This window comes from Mustela nigripes, chromosome 1 (assembly GCF_022355385.1).
Source record: "Mustela nigripes isolate SB6536 chromosome 1, MUSNIG.SB6536, whole genome shotgun sequence".
Taxonomy (NCBI): Eukaryota; Metazoa; Chordata; class Mammalia; order Carnivora; family Mustelidae; genus Mustela; species Mustela nigripes.
In genome coordinates, this window is record NC_081557.1 from 188066245 (window position 1) to 188089927 (window position 23683).

Sequence of the window (23683 nt, forward strand, 5' to 3'; positions counted from 1 at the left end):
TATTTTTTAAATAAAATTAAATAAATAAATGGGATTACTAACCATTTTTCTTCCTTAATTCAACAATTTTAGACTTTACAAAATAGGCATTTATCTCAAGTTTTTTAAGAGCTCCATAATATATAAAATATAAAATTAGATTTTCTAAGACTTTAGCTTTTCCCATCTTCTGGTAAAAATGATACTTGTATGATTTTAAAAGATAAGGTTGGCAAGACAATAGGAAGGAGAATTTCTTTTTCTAAATGAAATTTATATTTAACCATGGGGTTCATTTTCAAGACAGTAACTGAGGCTACATTTCATGTATAAGTTTGCATTAAAAAGGGGCACCTGGGTGGCTCAATTGGTTGGGTGACTGCATTTTGCTCAGGTCATGACCCTGGAGTCCCAGGATTGAGTCCTGCATCCGGTTCCCTGCTTGGCAGGGAACCTGCTTCTCCCACTGACCTTTCTCCACTCATGCTCTCTCTCTCTCATTCTCTCTGTCTCTCTGTCAAATAGATAAATAAAATCTTTTAAAAACATTTTTTTGCATTAAAAAGAAGTGTTGAGTAAAATCATATGGTATGTGTCTTTCTCTAACTTATTTCACTTAGCATAATGCTCTCTAGCTCCATCCATCCACATCATTGCAAATGGCAAGATTTTATTTTATTGTTTTACAGCTGAGTAATATTCCATTATATATATACATACATTTATATTTATACACACACACAAACACACACACTACATCTTTTCTACCCATTCATCAGTCAATGGACTTTTGGGCTCTTTCAATAATTTAGCTATTATAGGGATGCTTGGGTGTCTCAGTGAGTTAAAGCCTCTGCCTTCAGCCCAGGTTGTGATCCCAGGGTCACCTGGGATCCCCTGGGATCGAGCCCCGTGTTGGGCTCTCTACTCATCGGGGAGCCTTTTTCCTCCTCTCTCTCTGCCTGCCTCTCTGCCTACTTTTGATCTCTGTCCGTCAAATAAATAAATAAAATCTTTTTTAAAATTTAGCTATTATAGATAAGCTGCTTATAAATATCAAAGTATATGTATCCCTTTGAATTAGTGTTTTTGTATTCTTAGGGTAAATTCTTAGTAGTGCAATTCTCCTTTTAACTTTTTGAGGACATCCCATACTGTTTTCCAGAGTGGCTGCACCAGTTTGCATTCCCACCAACAGTGTAGGAGGGTTCCCCTTTGACCACTAGCGCTTCCTGTTTCTTGTATTGTTGATATTAACCATTCTGATAGGTATGAAGTGATACCTCATTGTAGTTCAGGTTTGCATTTCCCTAGTGGTGATTAATGTTGAGCATCTTTTCATGTGTCGGTTGGCCATTTGGATGTCTTCTTTGGGAAAATGTCTGTTCATGTCCTTTTTTTATTTGGATTATTCACTTGGGGGGCTTTGAATTTTTTTTTTAAGATTTTTTTTTTTTTTTATTTGACAGAGAGAAATTACAAGTACACTGAGAGGCAGGCAGAGAGAGAGAGAGAAGGAAGCAGGCTCCCTGCTGAGCAGAGAGCCCGATTCGGGACTCAATCCCAGGACCCTGAGATCATGACCCGAGCCGAAGGCAGTGGCTTAACCCACTGAGCCACCCAGGCGCCCCGGGGGCTTTGAATTTTTTAAGTTCTTTATAGATTTTGGATACCAACCCTTCATTAGATACGTCATTTGCAAATACCTTCTCCCATTCCATATGTTGTCTTTTACTTTTGTTGATGGTTTCCTTTGCTGTGCAGCTTTTAATTTTGATGATGTCCCAATAGTTTATTTTTGCTTTTGTTTCCCTTGCCTTAGGAGATATATCTGGAAGGAGGTTCCTATGGCCAATATCAAAGCAGTTACTGCCTATGTTCTCCTCTAGGATTTTATTGGTTTCCTGTCTCACATTTAGGTCTTAAATCCAGTTTGAATTTATTTTTGTGTATGGTGTAAGAAAATGGTCCAGTTTCATTCTTTTGCATGTAGCTGACCAGTTTTCCCAACACCACTTGTTGAAGAGATTGTCTTTTTCTTTTTGGATATTCTTTCCTGTTTGTAGAAGATTAATTGACCATGTAGGTCTGAGTTCATTTCTGGGTTTTCTTTTCAGTTCCCCTGATCTATGTGTCTGTTTTTATGCCAGTACCATACCGTCTTGATCTCTAAACAGCATTGTAGTATAGCTTGAAGTCCAGAATTATGATGGCTCCCACTTTGCCTTTCTTTTTCAAGATTGCTCTGGCAATTTGGGGTCTTTGTGGTTTCATACAATTTTAGGATTGGTTGTTCTAGCTTTGTGGTATTTTGATGCTGGTAGTATTTTGGTAGGTATTGCATTAAATGTATATATTGCTTTGGGTAGTATAGACTTTTTTTTTTTTTAAGATTTTATTTATTTATTTGACAAATAGGTCACAAGTAGGCAGAGAGGGAAGCAAAGAGGTAGGGGGGAAGCAGGCTCTCCGCCGAGCAGAGAGCCTGATGTGGGGCTCTATCCCAGGACCCTGAGATCATGGCCCGAGCCAAAGGCAGAGGCTCTACCCACGGAGCTACCTAGACACCCCTGGTATAGACATTATTCTTTTAAGATTTTTTATTTATTTATCAGAGAGAGATCACAAGTAGGCAGAGAGAGGTAGGGGGAAGCAGGCTCCCTGCTGAGCAGAGAGCCCGATGTGGGGCTCGATCCCAGGACACTGGGATCATGAGCTTAGCTGAAGGCAGAGGCTTTAACCCACTGAGCCACCCAGGCGCCCCCCTAGTATAGACATTATAGTAGTATTTGTTCTTTCTATCCATGAGCATGGAATAAGTCTTCCCACTTCTTGTGTCCTTCTTCAATTTCTTTCATCTGTGCTCTATAGTTTTCAGAGTACAGGTCTTTTACCTCTTTGGTTGGGTTTGTTCCTAGGTATCTTACAGTTTTTGGTATGATTGTAAATGGGATTGATTTTTTAATTTCTCCTGCTGCTGCTTCATTACTTGTGTAGAGAAATGCAATAGATTTCTGTATGTTGATTTTGTATCCTGGGACTTTGTATCCTGGGACTTTACTAGATTCGTGCATCAGTTATAGTAGGTTTTTGGTGGAATTTTGGGGGTTTTCTAAACAGTATAATTTCATCTGCAAATAGTGAAAGTTTTACTTCTTCCTTGTCAATTTGCATGCCTTTTATTTCTTTTTGTTGTCTGATTGCTGAGGCTGGGATTTATTACTATGTTAAATAACCGTGGTGAAGGTGGACATCCCTGTTGTGTGCCGGACCATACAGGAAAAGCTTTTTTTCCTCATTGAGAATGATATTAGCTCTGGGTTTCTCATATATGGCCATTATTTTGTTGAAATATGTTCCCTCCAAACCTACTTTGTTGGGTGTCCGGGTGGCTCAGTTAGTTAGGCGTCTGCCTTTCGCTCAGGTCATGATCCCAGGGTCCTGGGATCGAGCCCCACATCAGTCTCCCTGCTCGTGAGGAGTCTGCTTCTCCCTCTGCCCTTTGCCCCTGTTTGTAATCTCTCTCTTTCTCTCTTACTATCTCTCTTTCTCAAATAAGTAAATAAAATCTTTTAAAATAAATAAACCTACTTTGTTGAGAATCTTTTCATGAGTGAATGTTATATTTTGTCAAATATTTTTTCTGTATCTATAATTGAAATAATATGGTTCTTATCCTTTTATCAATATGACTTATAATGTTGATTGATTTGCAAATATTGAACCCACTCTTGCAACCCAGCAATAAATCCCACTTTAATCATGGGGAATGATTTTTTTAATATATTGTTGGATCTGGTTTGCCAGTAGTTTATTGAGAATATTTACATCCATGTTCATCAGGAATACTGGCCTGTATTTCTCTTTTTTAGTGAAGTCTTTATCTTTGCAATGACATGGGTGGAGCTAGAGAGTGTTATGCTAAGCGAAATAATTCAGAAAGACAAATACCAGGTGATTTCATTCATGTGAAATTTAAGGAAAAAAAAACAGTTGAGCAAAGGGAGGATAAAAAGAGAGAGGGAGGCAAAGAAACCAATTCTTAACTATAGAGAAGAACTTCTAGTGTGGGGAGGAAGGTAGGTAGGGGAATGAGCTAAATAGGTGATGAGCAACCACCTGGTGTATGGAAGTGTTGAATCACTACATTGTATATCTGATACTATTATTACACTGTGTCTTAAATAACTGGAATCTAAATAAAAATTTAACAACGATTTTACACTTGATCTTAGCCAAAAGGCCAAGAAGCGATTTTTAACAACAATTTTAAAAACCAGTGATGGTAATGCCTGAAGAGGATGTTAGAAAGATGAAAAAATATCATGTCTCACAAATAGTATGCATTTGATTATAATAAAAATAATAATATCTACTGCAGTATAGAAGGTATATTAAATCCTAAGGACTCAGCAGACAGACTGATGTATGTATTCTAGTTTAAAGAAAAAAAAAATCACTGAGTGTATTTTCATTTTATTTTCTTTCTACTACCTACCCATACTCGGGATGGAATCATTATGCTCTCCATGTTTTCATAGTTCATTATATATCTCTTTTTAGATCACATTTAGTTTTCCAACTAATTAAAGTATAGTAAACTGCATATATGTAAAATGTACAATCTGATCAGTTTCAACAGAGGCATATAGACCCTGAAGCCATCACCACAATGAATATATACATTATTCTAAACATTTCTTTGAGAACACATTTAAATCTGACTTATATTTTGGTTACTTGCTTATGTACCTATGTCCTATATTGAATTATTATCTTGTGAGCTGGGACTGTATCTTCCTATTTTTGTAATTTCTCATAATAAATCATGTTTATAAATAGGCAGTGAGAAAAGATTTGTTAAATTTGCATACTAATGGGAGCTTTCTTCTGAAAAAAGTAGCATATAGTCATTTAATGTTAATTAAAGAATTTCACTACTTTTGGCTGTAAGAAGTCTACCTTCATTTGACCTAGAGCTTTTTTATAGGTTTTAAAAAAATATTTCAGAATATATTTTTTGTTGTTACATAATTACTTGCCCTTTCTGTGTGACAATTAGGTATATGCCAAGAAATTTGCTCATTAAGCATGCATTTCTTAAATCATACTATATGTAATCTTTTATGAATGACTGTTTATAATTTTATGACATTTAAAGATATTCTAACTTATTTTCACTCTACTTTTTCCTAGCTCATCCCTTCTTTTAAATGGGAAACAAATCCATGTGGCTTATTGGAAAGAATCTGACAAGTTGTTGTTAATTGGCCTGCCTGCTGAAAAGTAAGTTGAGATCTTTTTTTTTTTTTTTACCTTAAAATCATTTCTGAAATACTGCTAACAAAGTCTGTTTCATTAAAATTATGACATTTTTGGCGAAAGCAAAGTCTTTCAGTTTTACAGTTTAAAGATCTCTTGCACCACTACAATAGCTACCATGCTAATTTGGTATTTAAAAATACAGAAAAGGGGCACCTGGGTACCTGGGTGACTCAAGTAATTAAGCGTCCAACTCATTTTTTTTTTTTAAGATTTTATTTATTTATTAGACAGACAGGGATCACAAGTAGGCAGAAAGGCAGGCAGAGAGAAAGGAAGGGAAGCAGGCTCCCTGCTCAGCAGAGAGCCCGATGCGGGGCTTGATCCCAGGACCCTGAGATCATGACTGAGCCGAAGGCAGAGGCTTTAACCCACTGAGCCACCCAGGCACCCAGCGTCCAACTCTTGATTTTGATTTTGGCTCAGGTCATGATCTCAGTATCCTGGGATAGATCCATGTGTCATGCTCTACACTGAGCATGGAGCCTGCTTGAGATTCTCTCTCTCCCTCTGCCCTTCCCCCTCTTGCTCTCTCTTTTTCTCTCAAAATAAATAAATAATTACTTAATTGAAAACAAAACAGAAAAGTGCTAGAAAAATTTCTAGGGGCCCGGCTTTCAGTACACTTCTTTCTGAGATATGGCCAATATGGAGCTGAGAGATGACCTTCTCTACTTCAGTTGTCAAAAGAGGCAACTTTTGACAAGATTGTAGTATGGATTTTATGTGTTTGTAGTTTTTTACTGTTGGAGATTTTGGAGAATTAAAGGTCAAGTAGAAAGGTGTTTGGTCCTGATGTTGAGTGCCCTGGACAAAATAGAGTTGACCCTTGGAGAACATGGGTTCAAATTGCATTGATCCACTTATGCGTGGGGTTTTTTTCAATAACTATATTGGAAATTTTTTTGGAGATTTGTGACAATATGAAAGAACTTGCAGATAAACTGCATAGCATAGAAATATTGAAAAAATTGAGAAAAAGGTATATCATGAATGCATAAAATATATGTAGATACTAGTCTGTCTCATCATCATTACCATGAAGTATACACAAGTCTATTATTAAAAGTTAAAATTTATCAAAACTCGTACAAACACTTGAATGGAGCAATTCATAGTTGAGAGAGATGTGAATAAAGTAAAGATGCAGTATTAAATCATAACTGCATAAAATTACTATAGTGCATATTGTACTACTGTAAGAATTTCATAGCCACCTCCAATTGCTGTTGCAGTGAGCTTGTGTTATGATTATCTGCTTAAAACTCCCTATGACACTAATCATCTCTGTGAATAGTTTGTCTTTCCAGTAAATTGTTTATTGCAATAAAAAGTGATTTCTCACAGTTCTTGCATATTTTTCATTGTGTTTAGTGCAATACTGTAAGCCTTGAATAACACCAGGAGACCCATATGAAGTGCTATTAGTAATGCTGGAAGTGCTCCCAAGAAGCAGAGGAAAGTTATGACATTACAAGAAAAAGTTGAATTGCTTGATATGTACTATACATTGAGGTCTGCACCTGCGGTTGCCCGCCATTTCAAGATAAATAAATCCAGTGCACAGGCCATTGTAAAAAGAGAAAGGAAATTCATGAAGTTATCACTGCAGTTATGCCAGCAGGTGCAAAAACACTGCACTTTCTGTGAAATATCTTTTTATGATGTATTGAAAATCCGGCTTTAAATAGGTATAGGATTACTATAAGAAAGGCATACTTATAGACTCTAATGTGATTTGAGAAAAAGCAATTATTATATGACAACTTGAGGCAAAAACAAAAAAAAAAAATGTGGCTCTAAAGCAGGAGATTTTAATGCCAGCAAAGGGTGGCTTGACAATTTTACAAGGAGGTTTAGCTTTAAAAATGTCAAGATAACAGGAGAAGCAGATTCTGCTAAGAGACAGCAGATGAGTTCCCAGATGCCATTAAGAAAATCAGTGAGGAGAAAGAATATCTGCCTCAAGGTTTTTAATGCAGACAAAATTGCCCTATTCTGGGGGAGAAAAATATTGCATAGGACATTATTAAAGAAGAAAAGTGAGCACCAGGATTTAAGACAGGAAGGAATAGGCTAACTCTACCCTCTTATGCCAACACATTTGGGTTTATGATCAGGACTGCCCTTATCTATAAAGCTCATTAACCCCAAACCTTGAAGGAAAAAGATACACCAGATAATATTAGCTACCAGTCTTTTGGTTGTACCACAAGAAGTCTTGGACATTGAAAACCCTTTTTCTGGATTGGTTCCATTGATGCTTTGTCCCTAAAATCAGAAACTACTTTGCCTTTGAAAATTCTTTTGCTATTTGACAGTGCCCCTCGCCACCCAGAACCCCATGAGTTCAACACTGAAGATGTCAGTCTACTTGCCCCCCAAAACAGCAATCTCTAATTCAGCCTCTAAGGCTTGTTACACATGGTACCCTATGGAAAGGATTGTCAATGCTGTAGAAGAGAACCCTGATAGAACATGAAGTCTGGAAGTATTACACCACTGAGGATGCCATTGTTGTTATCGAAAAGGCCATTAAAGCCATCAAGCCAGAAACAATAAATTCCTGCTGAAGAAAATGGTGTCCAGATGTTGTGCATGACTTCACAGGATTTATGACAGAGCCAATCAAGGAAATCGTGAAAGAGCCAATCAAGGAAGTCATGCCAAGTATTGGATATGGCAACAAGGTGGCAAGACGGGGGGACTGCCAGAAAAAAACTGATACTAGATAGTCTGGCAGAAGGATTCTGATTATTCAGGACTGCTTTGACTTCTTTTATAACATGGACCCTTCTATGATATGGGCACTGATAATAAAGCAAACAGTGGAAGAAAGTTTGATGCCATATAGGAATGTTTTTAGAGAAATGAAAAAAAGAAATTACCATATATTTCTGTAAAGTTAAACTGAGTGTGCCTGCCTCTCTTGCTTCCCCTTTACCTCCACATCTTCTGCCTCTGCCACCCCTGAGACAGCAAGACCAACCTCTGCTCCTCCTCCTCAGCTTGCTCAACATGAAGATGATAGGGGTGAAGATCTTTATGATGACCCACTTCCACTGAATGAATAGTAGATAATCGTCATGCCATGTAGCTAATAAACTTATCTGTTGTGTATGTGTGTGTCTTCATGTGAAAATCTGATAATTGTACAGCAAGAGCTATGTCGTCGTCATCATCGTCTAAGTATTGATTATGTAGAACACCACGTGCAAAACTCGTGTGTAAGGTGATAGTGTGTCCTTACCTAGATAAGGTGATTGATATTTAACATAAAATTAATAATATGTTATTTTTCTATTTTATAACTTTCTTTCAAAAAAATTATACTACCATACAGTATGCCTCTCCTTCTTGTAATAGGGGAAAACTGCATATCAGTATACCATCACAGGTAACTGATTTAAGAAAAAAAGTAAAGTGTTTCCAGCATGCCCTGAAAATATTTTAATACTTCATTCTCTAGTGTTATGGGTTAGGCTGCCATGAAGCTATGCTGTCAATTATATTAGGCTACCATAAAGAAATCATATTGCTGCTGCTTTGTTATGAATGCATGAATTGTTTGTAAATAAATATTTTATTTCTTTTTAGCATTATCTTTTCATTTTGGATCTTTAGTGTCAGTAACATGTGTAACATCTATAGTGTTTTGTATTATATAAGATTGTATTGTCACAGGTACTAACAAATAGATGGATGATTTATCTTGTAAACAGATGATACAAACTTATGGTATCAATTTCTCTTCTTATGGTTTTCTTAATAAAATTTTCTTTCCTCTAGCTTACTGTATTGTCAGAATACTGTATATAATACATGTAACATACAAAGTATGTGTTAAACAACTGTTTACTTTATCAGTAAGGCTTTTAGTCAACAGTAAGCTATTAGTATTTAAGTTTTGGGGGAGTTAAAAAGTTGTACTTGAATTTTCAACTGCCTGGAGTATTGGGACCCCTAGCCCCTGCATTGTTTAAGGGTCAACTGTAAGAAATATTTAACTTTAAAGTGATGTCTCTAATGATATGTCTTATATTATTGTTTTCTCCTTCTTAATTTTTTGCAAGTATTTTTAAATATATCTTATTTTTATAGTTGGAGGTAAGAGTTGGGTTGACATTTATAATGAGCACACTGTGAACCCACGGACTGCATTAGGTACTTTACATTCATTAATCTCACTTAATCTTCAAAATCAGCTCCAGATGTACTTCGTGATCTCTGGCCCCATTTTATAAATGAGGAAAGTAAAACCAAGAGAAGATTAAATAACTTGCCAAAGGTCACATAACTGGCAAAAAGCAGAATTACAAATTGAAGGAGTCTTTCTGAATTCTTTCTACCACATTGCTCCCCTGATGTCATTAGACATTAAAAGCTGTGGGGAAATGGGATAGGAATATGGACAACAGCCTCAAGGAGAGTATAAGTTAACTAATGTTAGATGAGTCTTACGTCCCTGTTCAGTGATTTTTAAAAAAAATTTGTAATTTAGATCCTTCCCCACTTTAAAAAAAAGAAATTGGACAACTTCTATTAAACTATAAGTGCATTTTAGTTTTAACTTCTGGTCCACAGAATCATACATTGTCTACCAAATACTAATCAAATATCAAAATAAGTACTATAGTATATGAGTGACACAACTTTAGAGAATAACTTTTCTTTTGGTGTTGCTTTTAAGCTTCCCAAGGAAGAAAAAAGTATTATAAAAATGCATTATCCAGAGGGACCTGGGTGGCTCAGTCATTAAGTGTCTGCCTTCAGCTCAGGTCATGATCCCAGGGTCCTGGGATCGAGCTTCGCATTGGGCTCTCTGCTCAGTGGAGAGCCTGCTTCTCCCTCTGCTACTCCCCCTGCTTGTGTTCCCTTTCTCTCTCTCTCTTTCTGTCAAATAAATAAATAAGATCTTTTTTAAAAAATGCATTATACAGCCAATCTGAACATGAATATGACTATTCTCTATTATTGGTAATTTTGTTAACCAGATTTTTTTCATTATATAGCAGTGCATTCGTTATCTATTCTTGGATAACAAATTATTAAAAACTTGGGGACTTAAAACAGTAGACATTATTATCTCATAGGTGTTCTTGTGAGTCAGGATTCATGAGCAACTTAACTGGGTGATTCTGGCTCAGGATCTGCCTTAATGTTTCAGTCAAAATATTGGTCAAGGATACAGTTATCTGAAGGCTGAACTAGAGCTAGAGCATCTGCTTCCAACATGACTTACACACCTGGCCATTGTCAGGAGGCCTTAATTCCTTGCCACAAGGATCTCTCCCTAGAGCTGCTTGAGTGAAGTTCTCATAGCACATCAGCTGACTTCCCCCAAAGCAAGTGATAGAGAGATGGGTTTCTTCAAAATAGAGAAAATGGGGAAGTTGACTTAGTCTTAGAAATGATGCAGTCATTTCCCCCATTTACTATTTGTTAAAGTGAGTTAAATAAGTCCAGCCCACAGTCAAGGGGAGGGAAATTAAGTTCTACCTCTTGAGGGGAAGAGTGCTGAATTGTGGACATGTTTTTATACCACAAACAGGAACTCCAAAGGAGGCTGCAATGAAAAATAGCAAAACATTTGTGTTTTAAAGGTGCCTAATTTCAGTCGAAATTAGATCTATCATGAATGCGTGGCTAAAAATTTTTTTTAATTTTATTCTTTCTGTTCTCATCTTTATTATTTTTTTTTTCCTTCTATTGCCTTTGGGCTTTGTTCTTCTTCTAGCTCCTTTGGGGTAAGGTTTGGTTGTTTATTTGATACTTTTCAAAATTTATTGAGGTAGGCCTGTATTTCTATAAACTTTCCTCTTTGAACAGCTTTTGCTGCATCCCCAAGATTTAGACCGTTGTGTTTTCATTTTCATTTTCATTTGTCTCCTGTGTTTCCTGTATGCTTCAAAACATTTAACGTGAGTGATAATGGTTCTGTGACATATACTAGGAACTAAACCCTAAAAAGGCTTAAATACTTTTTCTGTAGGTGGTGATATCAAAATGCCTACTAGACCCATGCTCAAATTTCAAATCTAGACAGTGGAGTCTTTAATGAACAACCAGCTATACTAGCATTTAACCCACAGACTTCTCACATTCTTTTCATGTAAAATGTAAAGATGTTCTGCTTCTCTTAAATATGTATTATTTGGTTATGTTATAAATGCATTTTTGCTTTTTTTTAGAGTTCCTCTTCCTCAGCTGAGGAATATGATAGAAGATGTTGTCCAAACCTTAAAATTTATGTATGGTTCTTTAGATAGGTAAGTACTTCTGTGAATTGAATCTCAAGTTTTTGTTTATTTGTTTAAAAAAAAAAAAAAACTTTTAGTCACAGAGAATAAACCAGAGGGGTGGTAGGTGAGGGGATAGGGGAAATGAGTGATGGGGATCAAGGAGTGTACTTGACATGATAAGCACTGGGTGATATATGGAATTGTTGAATCACTGTGTTGTACACCTGAAACTAACATAACACTGTATGCTAACTATACTGGAATTAAAAGTTAATAAGAAAATATTAAAAAAAATGAAGATATCAATGCTTATGAAACATGAATCTCAAGTTTTAAGTATATAATTCTAAATCTCTTTTGCACTTAATACTTTTCCTTGATTGGCAAGTTAGTTATTTGTTTTTTTTCTTATTCCTCTGATTTTTTCCTTCTTTAATTAGTGGCTTTATTTTATAGTTCTAGGCAGTTTTTCACTTGATCCATTGCTTTTTCTTTTTTGGTCTTATGTTAGTTCAGTAAAATAATGTGAAATAGTGATAAAACCACAATTATATTCTGATTTGATATATTTCTATAGTAGCAAATGTAAGAGCATTTCAAAACAGATACAGAAAAGAGTAAGAAGGTTTTAAATAAGTTGTTTGTGTTTTTCTCTGGTTTTATAAGAGCATTGTCAAATTTACTATCCTAAAATTTGATACTTCTTACTTAAAAAATGTTTAGTAAAAAACATGCACTCATAAATAAATGACACAGTAAAAAAGGTATTGGCTAGTTTCATGTGTATTATTTCATACATTTCCTATACAATATGAATACAGTCTACATACTCTTTTTTTTAATATATGTGGGCTCATATTATGCATATTTTCCTGCTTCTTGCTTTTTTAACCATGCAGTAAAATATGATACATCTTTCTTGATCTGAAGGAGGCAATTTGAGGTAACTTTGACATTTGAACCCATAAAATTATGGATAAAAAATACGATTTTTTTCTGTTGGTTGGATTTTTCTAAGTCCCAGTACTTCAGAAGGCTAAAATGATACCTTTGCTTTCAAAGCCTTAAGAAAATATCAATATAAAAATCCAGAAACAGTTTATATGTTTTCCCAAAGCATAGTGGTGTCAGCTCTCTGTTCTTTCTATTGTGGATCTTTGTTGTCACTGTTCTCAAAGCAGCCTTGAAAGGATTTTCTGTGGCTGTGGTATCAGTATTTTCTAGTTTGTAGAGTTCTCCTCCAAGAGCCTCTGAAGAGACAAATCCTCTCAAACCCAATTACTAATTAGCATTTCCCAAACATGTGAACTATGAAAGGCAAGGCAACCACAAACAGTGCTTTTACCTTCAGTTAAATAAGGAAATTTTTAATCAATAAAGAATAAAGATATGGTTGTAAACCACCTCCTTAAATTCACACTGGGTGAGCAAACCTTGCTTTGTTTTGCCTTAATTAAAGCTTTATATTTTTATAAAACCAGAGATAATTAAAAATTAAATTTCTGCAATGAATTCCATACTTTAAGACAATTAGTCAGGATTGTTCTGCAAGTTGCAGTGGACTAGGTTAGGGGCAGGGGACACTTAATTTCTGTGAATTTCATTTTGAAATTTAGCTTCCATTTACTTGGAAGTATCACCAAATTGGCAGTAAATTTTAGTTTTTCCTTGTTCTGTTGACAATTTGAAAGGCAAACTAAGAATATAAATGTGAAGATCCATTAGTTCTTAAGACCAAGAAGCAGTATGGATCCAAGATGCTGTTAGTAGTCATTTTGTAGCAATTTTTAATAAGCTTTTCCCTAATTATGAAAGATATTAAAAGCACATTATGAAAAATTATAAGACTAAAAAGTCCAAAGACTTAATTTTTTTTAAGTTGTAAGCTAGTTAGTTCCCTATAAGGCACGGAAGACTGATTATATATTCGCAGAATTTAGTGTTTTGATCAAAGATATGTTTCCTTCACTATTCCTAGCCAAACTATCAGCAAATTCTAAACAGTCTGTCTTTAAAACATATCTCAAATCCATTCATTTCTTTACATCTTCACTGTTAACCCTGTCCAGCCACCAGCATCTCTCACTACTACAGTAATCTAAATGGTTTCCTTGCCACTTTAATAAATTTCCAACTGCAGTTAAAATGATCTTTTTACATTATAATCTGGCTCCTACATACCTTTCTGATTCAGATCTCAAACCGCACCCACCCCTCTGTGCTCTTCTGTGGGTACCCTGCCCAAGTTTGTCAGCATTTGTGCTTTTTCCTCTCACTGGATCTTCTTGACATTGGGATCTCAGCTTAAATGCCCATTCTCAAAGACTCTTCCCCAGCTTTTGATCTGTCACATCACCCATTCACATGATCCTATTCTCTGTATGGCCCTTTGTACGAGTTCATGTTTTTACTGTTTGTTCATTTGTTGTCTTTCTCCATTAAAATGTGAGCTCCACAGAAACAGAGACCATGTCTTTTGTCTTGATATTTTTACTACTGTACCTCCAGCAGTGAGAACAGTGCCTAGAACACAGTTGGCACTTAAGCGGTTTGTTGAATGAATCCATGAATATTATTCTGATGTATTAACAGCCCATATAATAGTTATCGTATTATCCAGCGGGCTATTCCAATAAAGGATGCAGGCAATGCTCTATTATTTTTGCATGGCTAAAAACAAATGTTTAGTCTGTCTCCCCTTCCTCCCTCTCTTTGAGTTCTTCATAGTGTTGCCTTCATTAGTGAAGAGTGGAAAATTACTTGGGCTAATTATGTGCTTTCTGTATTCAATAAGTAATAAGTATAATAAGTACTTATTTACTAGGTACTTCACACGTGAATCAGGTTGTATTATCCCCATTTTTAGAGATGGGAACAAAAGTTCAGAGAAAGGTTAGATGATTTTCCTGAGATACCTACCTACTAAAAGCAATGAATGATAAGAGTCAAAGTCAGATATGTTCTATTACAAAACTCTAACTCTCTTTATTATTCCATCTTGCCTGAAAGGTATTGGGAGTTTAAATGGCTAAGAGATAAGGTAAAAGCAACTTACTTTTTTTTTTCCCCCACAAAGTGTACTTCAGCTCATTCTGTTGTAGATAGACCATTTGTGTTAGCCCTGTGGTTCTCCCATAATATCATCTACTCTGTACATTTGAAAGTAGGTTTTTGGGTAAAAAATATTGACAGGATGAACTTCTTTTTTTTTTTAAAGATTTTATTTATTTATTTGAGAGAGAGACAGTGAGAGAGAGCATGAGCGAGGAGAAGGTCAGAGAGCGAAGCAGACTCCCCATGCAGCTGGGAGCCTGATGCGGGACTCGATCCCGGCACTCCAGGATCATGACCTGAGCCGAAGGCAGTCCTCCAACCAACTGAGCCACCCAGGCGTCCCTGACAGGATGAACTTCTTACATTCCATCGGTAACATTATAGCAGTAATTCTCCATAAGGGAGAGGAGTGAGGAAGAGAGCCTATGTAAGTTGGGAAAGATCTAGTCTTCTTAGGAGCATGTAGATAACCACCATTTCATATGTTGTTCTGACTTACAGCTCTTGTTTCTTCAGTGCCTTTTGCCAGGTTGAGAATGTTCCTCGTTTGGATCATTTTTTCAGCTTGTTCTTTCAAAGAGCACTTCACCCTGCTAAACTACATTCTGGTACCAGTCTGAGTGCACAACAATATGATGCTTCCAGCGCAGTGCTTTTAGACGGCCTCCCTGGAGTTCGATGGCTCACACTTCCACGGGAAATCAAGGTAATCTCGGGAGTCATAAATAAAAATCAGAACCAGTTGCCTTGTAATTTTTTATCTTCTCTCCTTTTTAGACTTTTTGTTATTTTCAGGATTGTGGGTAAGAGTTAAAAGAAGCCATTGGTTAATTAAATAGGAGATCTAGTACAGTGAACTTAGAAAGAGAAATACTTCTTTCTAGATAGAAATTAGTTCTCTTATCTTACTTTAACATTTAAGCATTTTCCAAACTTAAAATACTTTTCAGAAATCAATGTTATGTGGTGTGTTTTGCTTTTGTTTGTTCAGATGTTCTCTCTCTCTTTTTTTAATGTCATTTTTCCTACAGTACACTGGACTAATTTAAGAGAAAAGATACTTTGCTTATTGTCTTAAGGAATGTGAAGGAACAATTTTAGTAACTTTGTGCATTAGCCTATAGAATTCAGTAGTGGAAATAGCAACCTGTAAACATTAACATTTGTGAGATCAAAATTCACAAGTGGATACTTTTCTTTTTGTCCTTTAGTTTTTCACAAGAGAAACCATAGCCCAAAAAAAGAGTACATGAAATATTTGCTAGATGCAGAAAAATGTAAGTCACAAATGAGTAATAAGTCACAGTGTGAGAAAAGTATTGAAAGGCATGACTAATGTTTCCAAAGCTTTAGTTATCTCAGTAAGACACAGTTTGAAATAGTCCTGCAGAGAGTACCCTGGCCTTTAAAGAAAAAGGAAAAGAAAAAAAAAAGGATATCTTTTTTTCCCCCACAAATCACGTATATGATGCAAGCTTTAATTACCAATAGTTTTCAATTTATATATACACATTACAAATTAAGCTACAGATTAAATTTATTGTGTTTTCAAATTTGGAATGCTTCATGGAGGAACAAATACATGAAAGAGTTCAGGCAATTTCCATAGAAACAAAAGCTAAATCCTAAGTAAGATTTTCCTAATAACTCTGTAGGGAAGCTAAACTGTGCCAGATTCCAGGGGAATGCTTGCCTTCATGTTTTAATCCATAAATAAAGATTAAGGGTCCTTTTATATAGGACATAGGAAAGACACAGGGAAGAATGTTGATATTTTCAAAGAATCTAACTGCTGAGAAATATATAGGAAATAGAGGGGAGAAAAAACCCTCAAAATAGTTTGAGCACATTAAGATTGATTATTTTCCTCTTAAGAATTTTAATAGTTTCAAGAATTTTCCAACTCAAAACTGGAAAGCAGTTTTTTAACCCCAGAAATTATTTTGCATTGAATACAGAATAAAGCTCATCTTAAAGCCCATAATAAATAAATAAATAAATCTCATAATAATCGAGATTTAACTGAAAAATATATGTTAAATAAATATTTTTCTGTAATTCCAAAGCTTAATAGTAACATGTTCTATTGGGGGACATTTCTTAAATATCACAAAAGAGAAATATACTTACTCAATTCTTCAACTAATTATTAAGCACTTTTATGAGGCCATTACTAAATAATAACTGATACGAGTTAAATGGTTTGTGTTACTTTTTTTTTCTTTTCACATAGATGGAACTAGACACAGCATTGAATGACTTGGAGACTGCAGATTTTGCAGAACTGGTGAGAGAACTGATGAATTTTAGGAAAGGCTCAATGTTGATTTGATATTTTATAAATCAGCCATTATTCTAAATATTTTTCAAATGAGCATGTAATAATCTTGAAATACGTATCATTGGGTCTCTATTTTGACATGAACAGAATCTATTTTGCTTGCCTTAAAATTTTTCACTCAGTTGAAAGTATTTGTTCATAAGGTATACATGATGATTAATTGCACTTAGAATCTTTAAGAACTGGGCTTTGAGAGAAAGGACACACATTAATGTTAAAGTAAAGTATATAACTGAATTGTAATACTAAAGTTAGTAAAAACCCTATTGATATAATTTTCAGTTGGGAGTACCAGTATGTTTTTTAATCTTATATATATATATATTTAATATAGATAGATAGGTAGGTAGGTAGATAGATCGATCTCCTAGCTCTGTCCAGTAAAAAGGCCTAGAAATAGTGATCATCCCAGTGATGATGAATGCCATTAGCACCCAGGCTATGGTACATAAATAATACTTCTTACTAAAAGAAACCAAGACTCCTAAGAGAAATGGCTGATTGCGGATTTGGGGCTAAAAATATACTAGATAAACCTGGCAACATCTTATTGTTTCAGAAATCCAGAAAGCTTTAAAAAATGCTGCTATGGGGTCCCTGGGTGGCTTGGTCTTTAAACGCCTGCCTTTGGCTCAATTCATGATCCCAGGGTCCTAGCCCCGCATCAGGCTCCCTGCTGGGCGAGAAGCCTGCTTCTCCCTCTCCCACTCCCCCTGCTAGTGTTCCCTGTCTCGCTGTCTCTCTCTCTCTCTCTGTCAAATAAATAAATAAATAAAATATTTTTTTAAAAATATGCTGGAGTTAATAATAGGGTTCAAGTAATTAAGAGACAACTTGAAGAGGCTCCCACTTGAGCATTTGTAAATGTACTAACTGCAGTAGATTGAAACCCATCAGATATGTTGAAGTCCATGAATTCATAATTGTACTCAAGAAAAAAAGAAACTTCTTGGTCAACTTTGGAAGATGCAAGGGAACCAATTCATTACTGTGAAAACTGTTAACAAAGAGAAAGAAACAAACATTTATCTGCCCTTCCTATCTGAACCATACCTCAAGGTTACCAAAAAGAGATGAGGGGGAGTTCTCTTTACAGAAGTATTCTATTTAACATACCAAGAAAGGATGACAGAACTGGAATATTACCATATTGCAATCTTCCCAATGAATTAATAGGTCTAAGCAAAGATCATCAGGTTTTTTTTTTTTAAGATTTTATTTATTTATTTATTTGTCAGAGACAGAGGGGGAGAGAGCGAGCGAGCGAGCACAGGCAGACAGAGAGGCAGGCAGAGGCAGAGGGAGAAGCAGGCTCCCTGTCCAGCAAGGAAACCGATGTGGGACTCGATCCCAGGATCCTGGGATCATGACCTGAGCCAAAGGCAGCTGCTTAACCAACTGAGCCACCCAGGCATCCCAGATCATCTGTTTTCTAAAGATTTTGTTTATTTATCTGACAGACAGAGATCACAGGTAGATAGAGAGGCAGGCAGAGAGAGAGAGGGAAGCAGGCTCCCTGCTGAGCAGAAAGCCTGACGTGGGGCTCGATCCCAGGACCCTAATATCATGACCTGAGCCGAAGGCGGAGGCTTTAATTCACTGAGCCACCCAAGCGCCGCTCATAAGTAGTTTTTAACATCATGAAAAGAAAGACAGCCAGGTAGTATGTGGCTCATGGTGGAAGCACAAATTTTCTATCAAATATACTTGATGAGGTCTCGAGATCTAACTACCACTATATAGGAAATACTAGGGACAAAGGGACTTGTTAAATGACCCCATTTGGGGGAGGGAGATTATAATCATCAAAATCCAGACTATAAAACACAGTAAGACAATTTCTTCAACAAATAAAAGGGAACAGGGAGAAAAGGAGAGAGCCTATCAGTTACAAGAGACTTAAGAAACATATCAACCAATTTTAATATATGGGTCCTTACTTGGGTCCTGATTCAAACAGATAAATTTTTTCAAAACTTCTTTGAAACAATCAAGGAAATATAACATTGATAACTGGATATAAGGTGAGAATAATTCTTTTGATGTGGTAATAGTATTATATATATATATTTTTTTTTTTCTAAACCCTTCTGTTTTAGAGATATATACTCTGAAGTTTGTAGGTGAAATCATATAACATCTATTACTGGTTTTGAAATAATTCATCAGGGAAAGGGAAGAAAGAGAGGGATATTGATGAGACAGGATTAGCCATGTGTTGGTCTTGAAGCTGGGTGATGGTAGGCACATAAGGCCTAATTATACAATTCTGTTTTTGTATGTGCTGAAATTTTCAGTAAGGAAAGTTCTTTTACCAGGGACCTGGGTGGCTCAGTCAGTTAGCGTCCAACTCTTGATCTCAGCTCAGGTGTTATCTCAGGGTCTTGAGTTCAAGCCCCACATTGGGCTCCATGTGGGGCATGGAGTGTACTTTAAAGAAAGAAGAAAAGTTCTTTTTGTTTTTGTTTTTTTAAGATTGTATTTATTTATTTGACAGAGATTACAAGTAGCAGAAAGGCAGGAAGAGAGAGAGAGGAGGAAGCAATCTCCCTGCTGAGCAGAGAGCCCAATGTGGGGCTCGATCCCAGGACCCCGAGACCATGACCTGAGCTGAAGGCAGAGGCTCTAACCCACTGAGCCACTGAGCCACCCAGGTGCCCCATTTACTTTTAAAAGTAAATGGTGGGGGCAGTGGGTGGCTAAGTTGGTTAAGTGACCTGATTTCAGCTCAGGTCGTGATCTTAGGGTGCTGGGATGGAGCCCTACTTTGGACTCCACTCAGCAGGGAGTCTGCTTGAGGATTCTCTTTCCCTGTGCCCCTCACCTCCGTCTGTATGCTTACTTGCTCTCTCTCAAATAAATAAATAAATCCTTAAAAAAAAAAAGTAAATGGGAAATTAGATGTAGAAGCAGTGAGGGCTGGATCATAAGCTTGCTGGTGAAATCTTGATTGCTTCAAAGAGTAGCTTAGTTTTTTCTGTTTTTTTGTTTGTTTGTTTGTTTGTTTGTGTCAATCAGTAGTTTTTTATTTGACAGGAAGAGAGAGTGAGAGAACACAAACAGGGGGAGCAGCAGAGGGAGAAGGAAAAGCAAGCTCCCCGGGACTCCATCCTAGGATGCCAGTATCACAATCTGAGCCGAAGGCAGACCCTTAACCCACTAAGCCACCCAGGTGCCCCAAGAATAGTTTAGTCTTAACTAAGATCCTGAGCAAATGGAAGCATATTTTGTTTGTAAAAATAATGGAAACTTAAACATGGTGAACTCTTCATATCTTCATAGGTCATAAATCTTTTCACTGATGGAGAATGTTTAGATAGACACGAAGCATTAGGAACAGCTTAAAGTATTAAAAATTCCAGGTTTTAGGAACTTAAATCTAATAGGTTTCATTAAAAGTCTAATTCCTGGTTTATGTAACATCATAATGAACATTGGAACTAACAGTATTTTCTGTGGTTAGAAAAAGTTCTATTGGGATTCCTTGGATACAACATCAAGACACAACATATATAAAGAAAGAAGAAAACTGATAAATTGAGAATGTCAGATGGTACAACTACTTTGGAAAACAGTTTGCAGTTTCTTAATAACTTAAATATACAACGACCATATGATTCAGCCATTCTGTTCTTCTAATTACCCCAGAGTAATGAAAGCCTATGTCAATACAAGACCTCTACACAAACATTCATAACAGCTTCATTTGTGATAGCCAAAAACTGGAAAAAATTCAAGTAACTCAAGTGTCCCTCAGTGTCTTGATAGGCAAATTATGCTATGTTCATGCAAGGAAATACTACCCAGTGAAAAATTTGGCAAGAGTGTTGATGGAATTGTTATATATCTTGATGTTGATGACACTTAACATAACTATGCACATTTGTCAAAATTGGCAGAACGGGGGCACCTGGGTGGCTCAGTTGGTTAAGTGGCCAGCTCTGGGTTTTGGCTCAGGTCATGATCCCAAGGCCCTGAGATCAAGCCCCGCATTGGGCTCCTTGCTCATGGTGGAGTCAGCCTGAGGATTCTCTCCTCTCTCTCTACCCTTCCCCCAAGCCCAACTATCAATTAAATAAAAATATCTTTTTTTAAAGCTTGCAGAACAATTCACAATGAATTTTACCTTAAAAAATGAAAATAAGGATTTATTCTAAACTTTTTGTGAAATTAGATTTAAGATTTAATCTTACATCCTAATTTTGTTTTCTTTAGTTTTTAAAATTATTATTAGGGTATAATTTATATTTGGTAAATAATTCTGTGCCCCTTTATAGTCAGTCCCTCTCCCTACCTACCTCCAGCCCTTGGCAACTACTGATTTGTTCTTGTCCCCATGGGTTTTACCTCTTCTGGAATGCCCTATAAACTGAATTAGATAATAGATAATTTTGAGGGGCCTGACTTAGTTCAATTAGCATAGTTCATTTGAGATTCATTCACGCCTCTGTATGCATCTATAGTTTAGTCCCTTTTACTCCTCAGTAGTATTCCATTGTATGAATGTTTCACATTGTTTATCCATTTTCCAACTGAGAAAGATTTAGGTTTTTTCTCGTTTTTTAGTTTTTTTGTTTTTTTTTTTAATATTTTATTTATTTATTTGACAGACAGAGATCACAAGTAGGCAAAGAGGCAGGCAGAGAGAGAGGAAGAAGCAGACTCCCCGCTGAGTAGAGAGCCCGATGTGGGGCTCAATCCCAGGACTCTGGGATCATGACCCAAGCCGAAAGCAGAGGCTTTAACCCACTGAGCCACCCAGGCACCCCTCGTTTTTTAGTTTTTTTTAGGTTTCGTTGTTTTGGGGTTTTTTTAGATTATTAAAGTAATACATGCATAATTGGGTAAAATGTAAGCATGGTTATTAAAAACAAATGTCCTCCCTCTTCATCCCCCCCCGATCTATCTCTAATTTAACTTTTCTTACAGTTTGAAACATATTCTTCCATAAGAAACATATTCTTTTTTTCTATACTCATAGGTACACACAAACCAGCACATGTGTATACACGTACATGTATATCATTGAGAATGCTGTTCTTTTTAAAAAATTAGATCATAGCGGCACCTGGGTGGCTCAGTGGGTTAAGCCACTTCCTTCTCCTTAGGTCATGATCTCAGGGTCCTGGGATCGAGCCCCACATCGGGCTCTCTGCTCAGCGGGGAGCCTGCTTCCCTCTCTCTATCTCTGCCTGCCTCTCTGCCTACTTGGGATCTCTCTCTGTCAAATAAATAAATAAAATCTTTAAAAAAAAATTAGATCATAATGAATATTTTGTTCTGTAGCTTGCAGTCTTTGCTCAACAGTAGACCCTAAAACCTTTTGTGCCTGCTCATATAGATCAACCTTATTTTTTTAACAGACCTATGATAGTCTATAGTGTGAACGTACCTAATTTTGTTAACCATTCTCCATTGTGGCACTCTCCAGTTTTTGCCTTTTACAAATGGTTCTGCTACTAACTTTTTATACAAAAGTCTTGATTATCCTGTTTGAGCATTTCTGTAGATTTTTGGAACTGAAACTACTCAAAGGCTTTGTATATTTTATTTATTTATACTAATCAGTTGTTCCCAAATAGGTTTTATCAAATTATACCTTTAAAAATATTATTTGGGGGCACCTGAGTGGCTCAGTGGGTTAAAGCCTCTGCCTTCTGCTCAGGTGGTGATCTCAGGGTCCTGGGATCGAGCCCCGCGTTGGGCTCTCTGCTCAGCAGGGCCCCTGCTTCCCTTCCTCTCTCTCTGCCTGCCTCTCTGCCTACCTGTGATCTCTGTCTGTCAAATAAATAAATAAATAATCTTTAAAAAAATTATTTGGTAATATGGGATATTTTAGATGATATATAGTAGAAGCTTTTTGCCTTGATAGACTTGTTTCAATCCCTCCTGTAGTAACTAACCATATGTTCTATTCTTAGATATCTCTAATCAACAGTATCGTAAAAGATTAAAAAATAAAATTGTTTTCCATCACAAATTCATGCACATTATCTTTCTTTCTAATACCCTTGTATATTCATTTCTAAAAAAGGCAGTATGAAAAGTTCAGTTACTAAACAATGTAATTGCCATTTTAACCATTGTAGCTTAACTAAGATCTTTTTTATCATGAAAAAACAATATAAATCCACTGTGGTTTTTCTTCCCCAGTCTGAGGATTACTATGACATGAGGCGGCTGTATACAATTTTAGGGTCTTCTCTATTTTACAAGGTAGGTTGAAACTTGAAATTTTTATAAATGTCCAACTGCTATATGAACAGATCTAAAACAAATTTTCTCAAACATGAAAATACATTTCTTACTTTTCCTTTGAAACTTGTTACTATTAGATTAAGGTCTTTAAAAAAAACCAACAACAACAACAAAAACCAAGACACTGGTACCTACATATTTACAAATACAATAAATATTTCTGATGTAAATGATCTAAAGCAAACTGATCTAACCTGATCTAAAGCATTTGTGGATGTGTAAAGGAGAAACAATACTCAAGGAACCAAATGTGTAAGAGAGAAAAGCAATAGTTTAATGATTTCTTTTTACAGCAGTGAGTGTACTTTTTTCTTATCTTCAACATAACCCTGTATCTTTTTAGTAAATCTAACAATTAGTTGACTTCCATATACAGCAAATTAAGCATCAAATGAATTTAAGTATTTTCATATTTCAAGATTTTTAAACACAATTTAAAACCTTTCTAAAAAAGAATCTGACAAAACAGAATGGTACACAGTGAAAA

At 36.1% G+C, this 23683-nt stretch overlaps 1 protein-coding gene and 1 pseudogene across 4 annotated transcripts in view; one reads left to right on the forward strand and one right to left on the reverse strand.

Moving 5' to 3' along the window:
* Positions 1-23683, forward strand: part of INTU (inturned planar cell polarity protein) — a 90841-nt gene that overhangs the window by 50004 nt on the left and 17154 nt on the right. For all 4 annotated transcript variants that reach the window (XM_059378175.1, XM_059378193.1, XM_059378182.1 and 1 more), the window contains exons 6-10: positions 5176-5265; positions 11493-11570; positions 15114-15303; positions 16831-16884; positions 23092-23154. In XM_059378175.1, coding sequence (XP_059234158.1) covers positions 5176-5265; positions 11493-11570; positions 15114-15303; positions 16831-16884; positions 23092-23154 — 475 coding nt within the window. The remainder of the gene's footprint in view (positions 1-5175; positions 5266-11492; positions 11571-15113; positions 15304-16830; positions 16885-23091; positions 23155-23683) is intronic.
* LOC132008616 (U2 spliceosomal RNA) lies at positions 4110-4234 on the reverse strand (annotated as a pseudogene).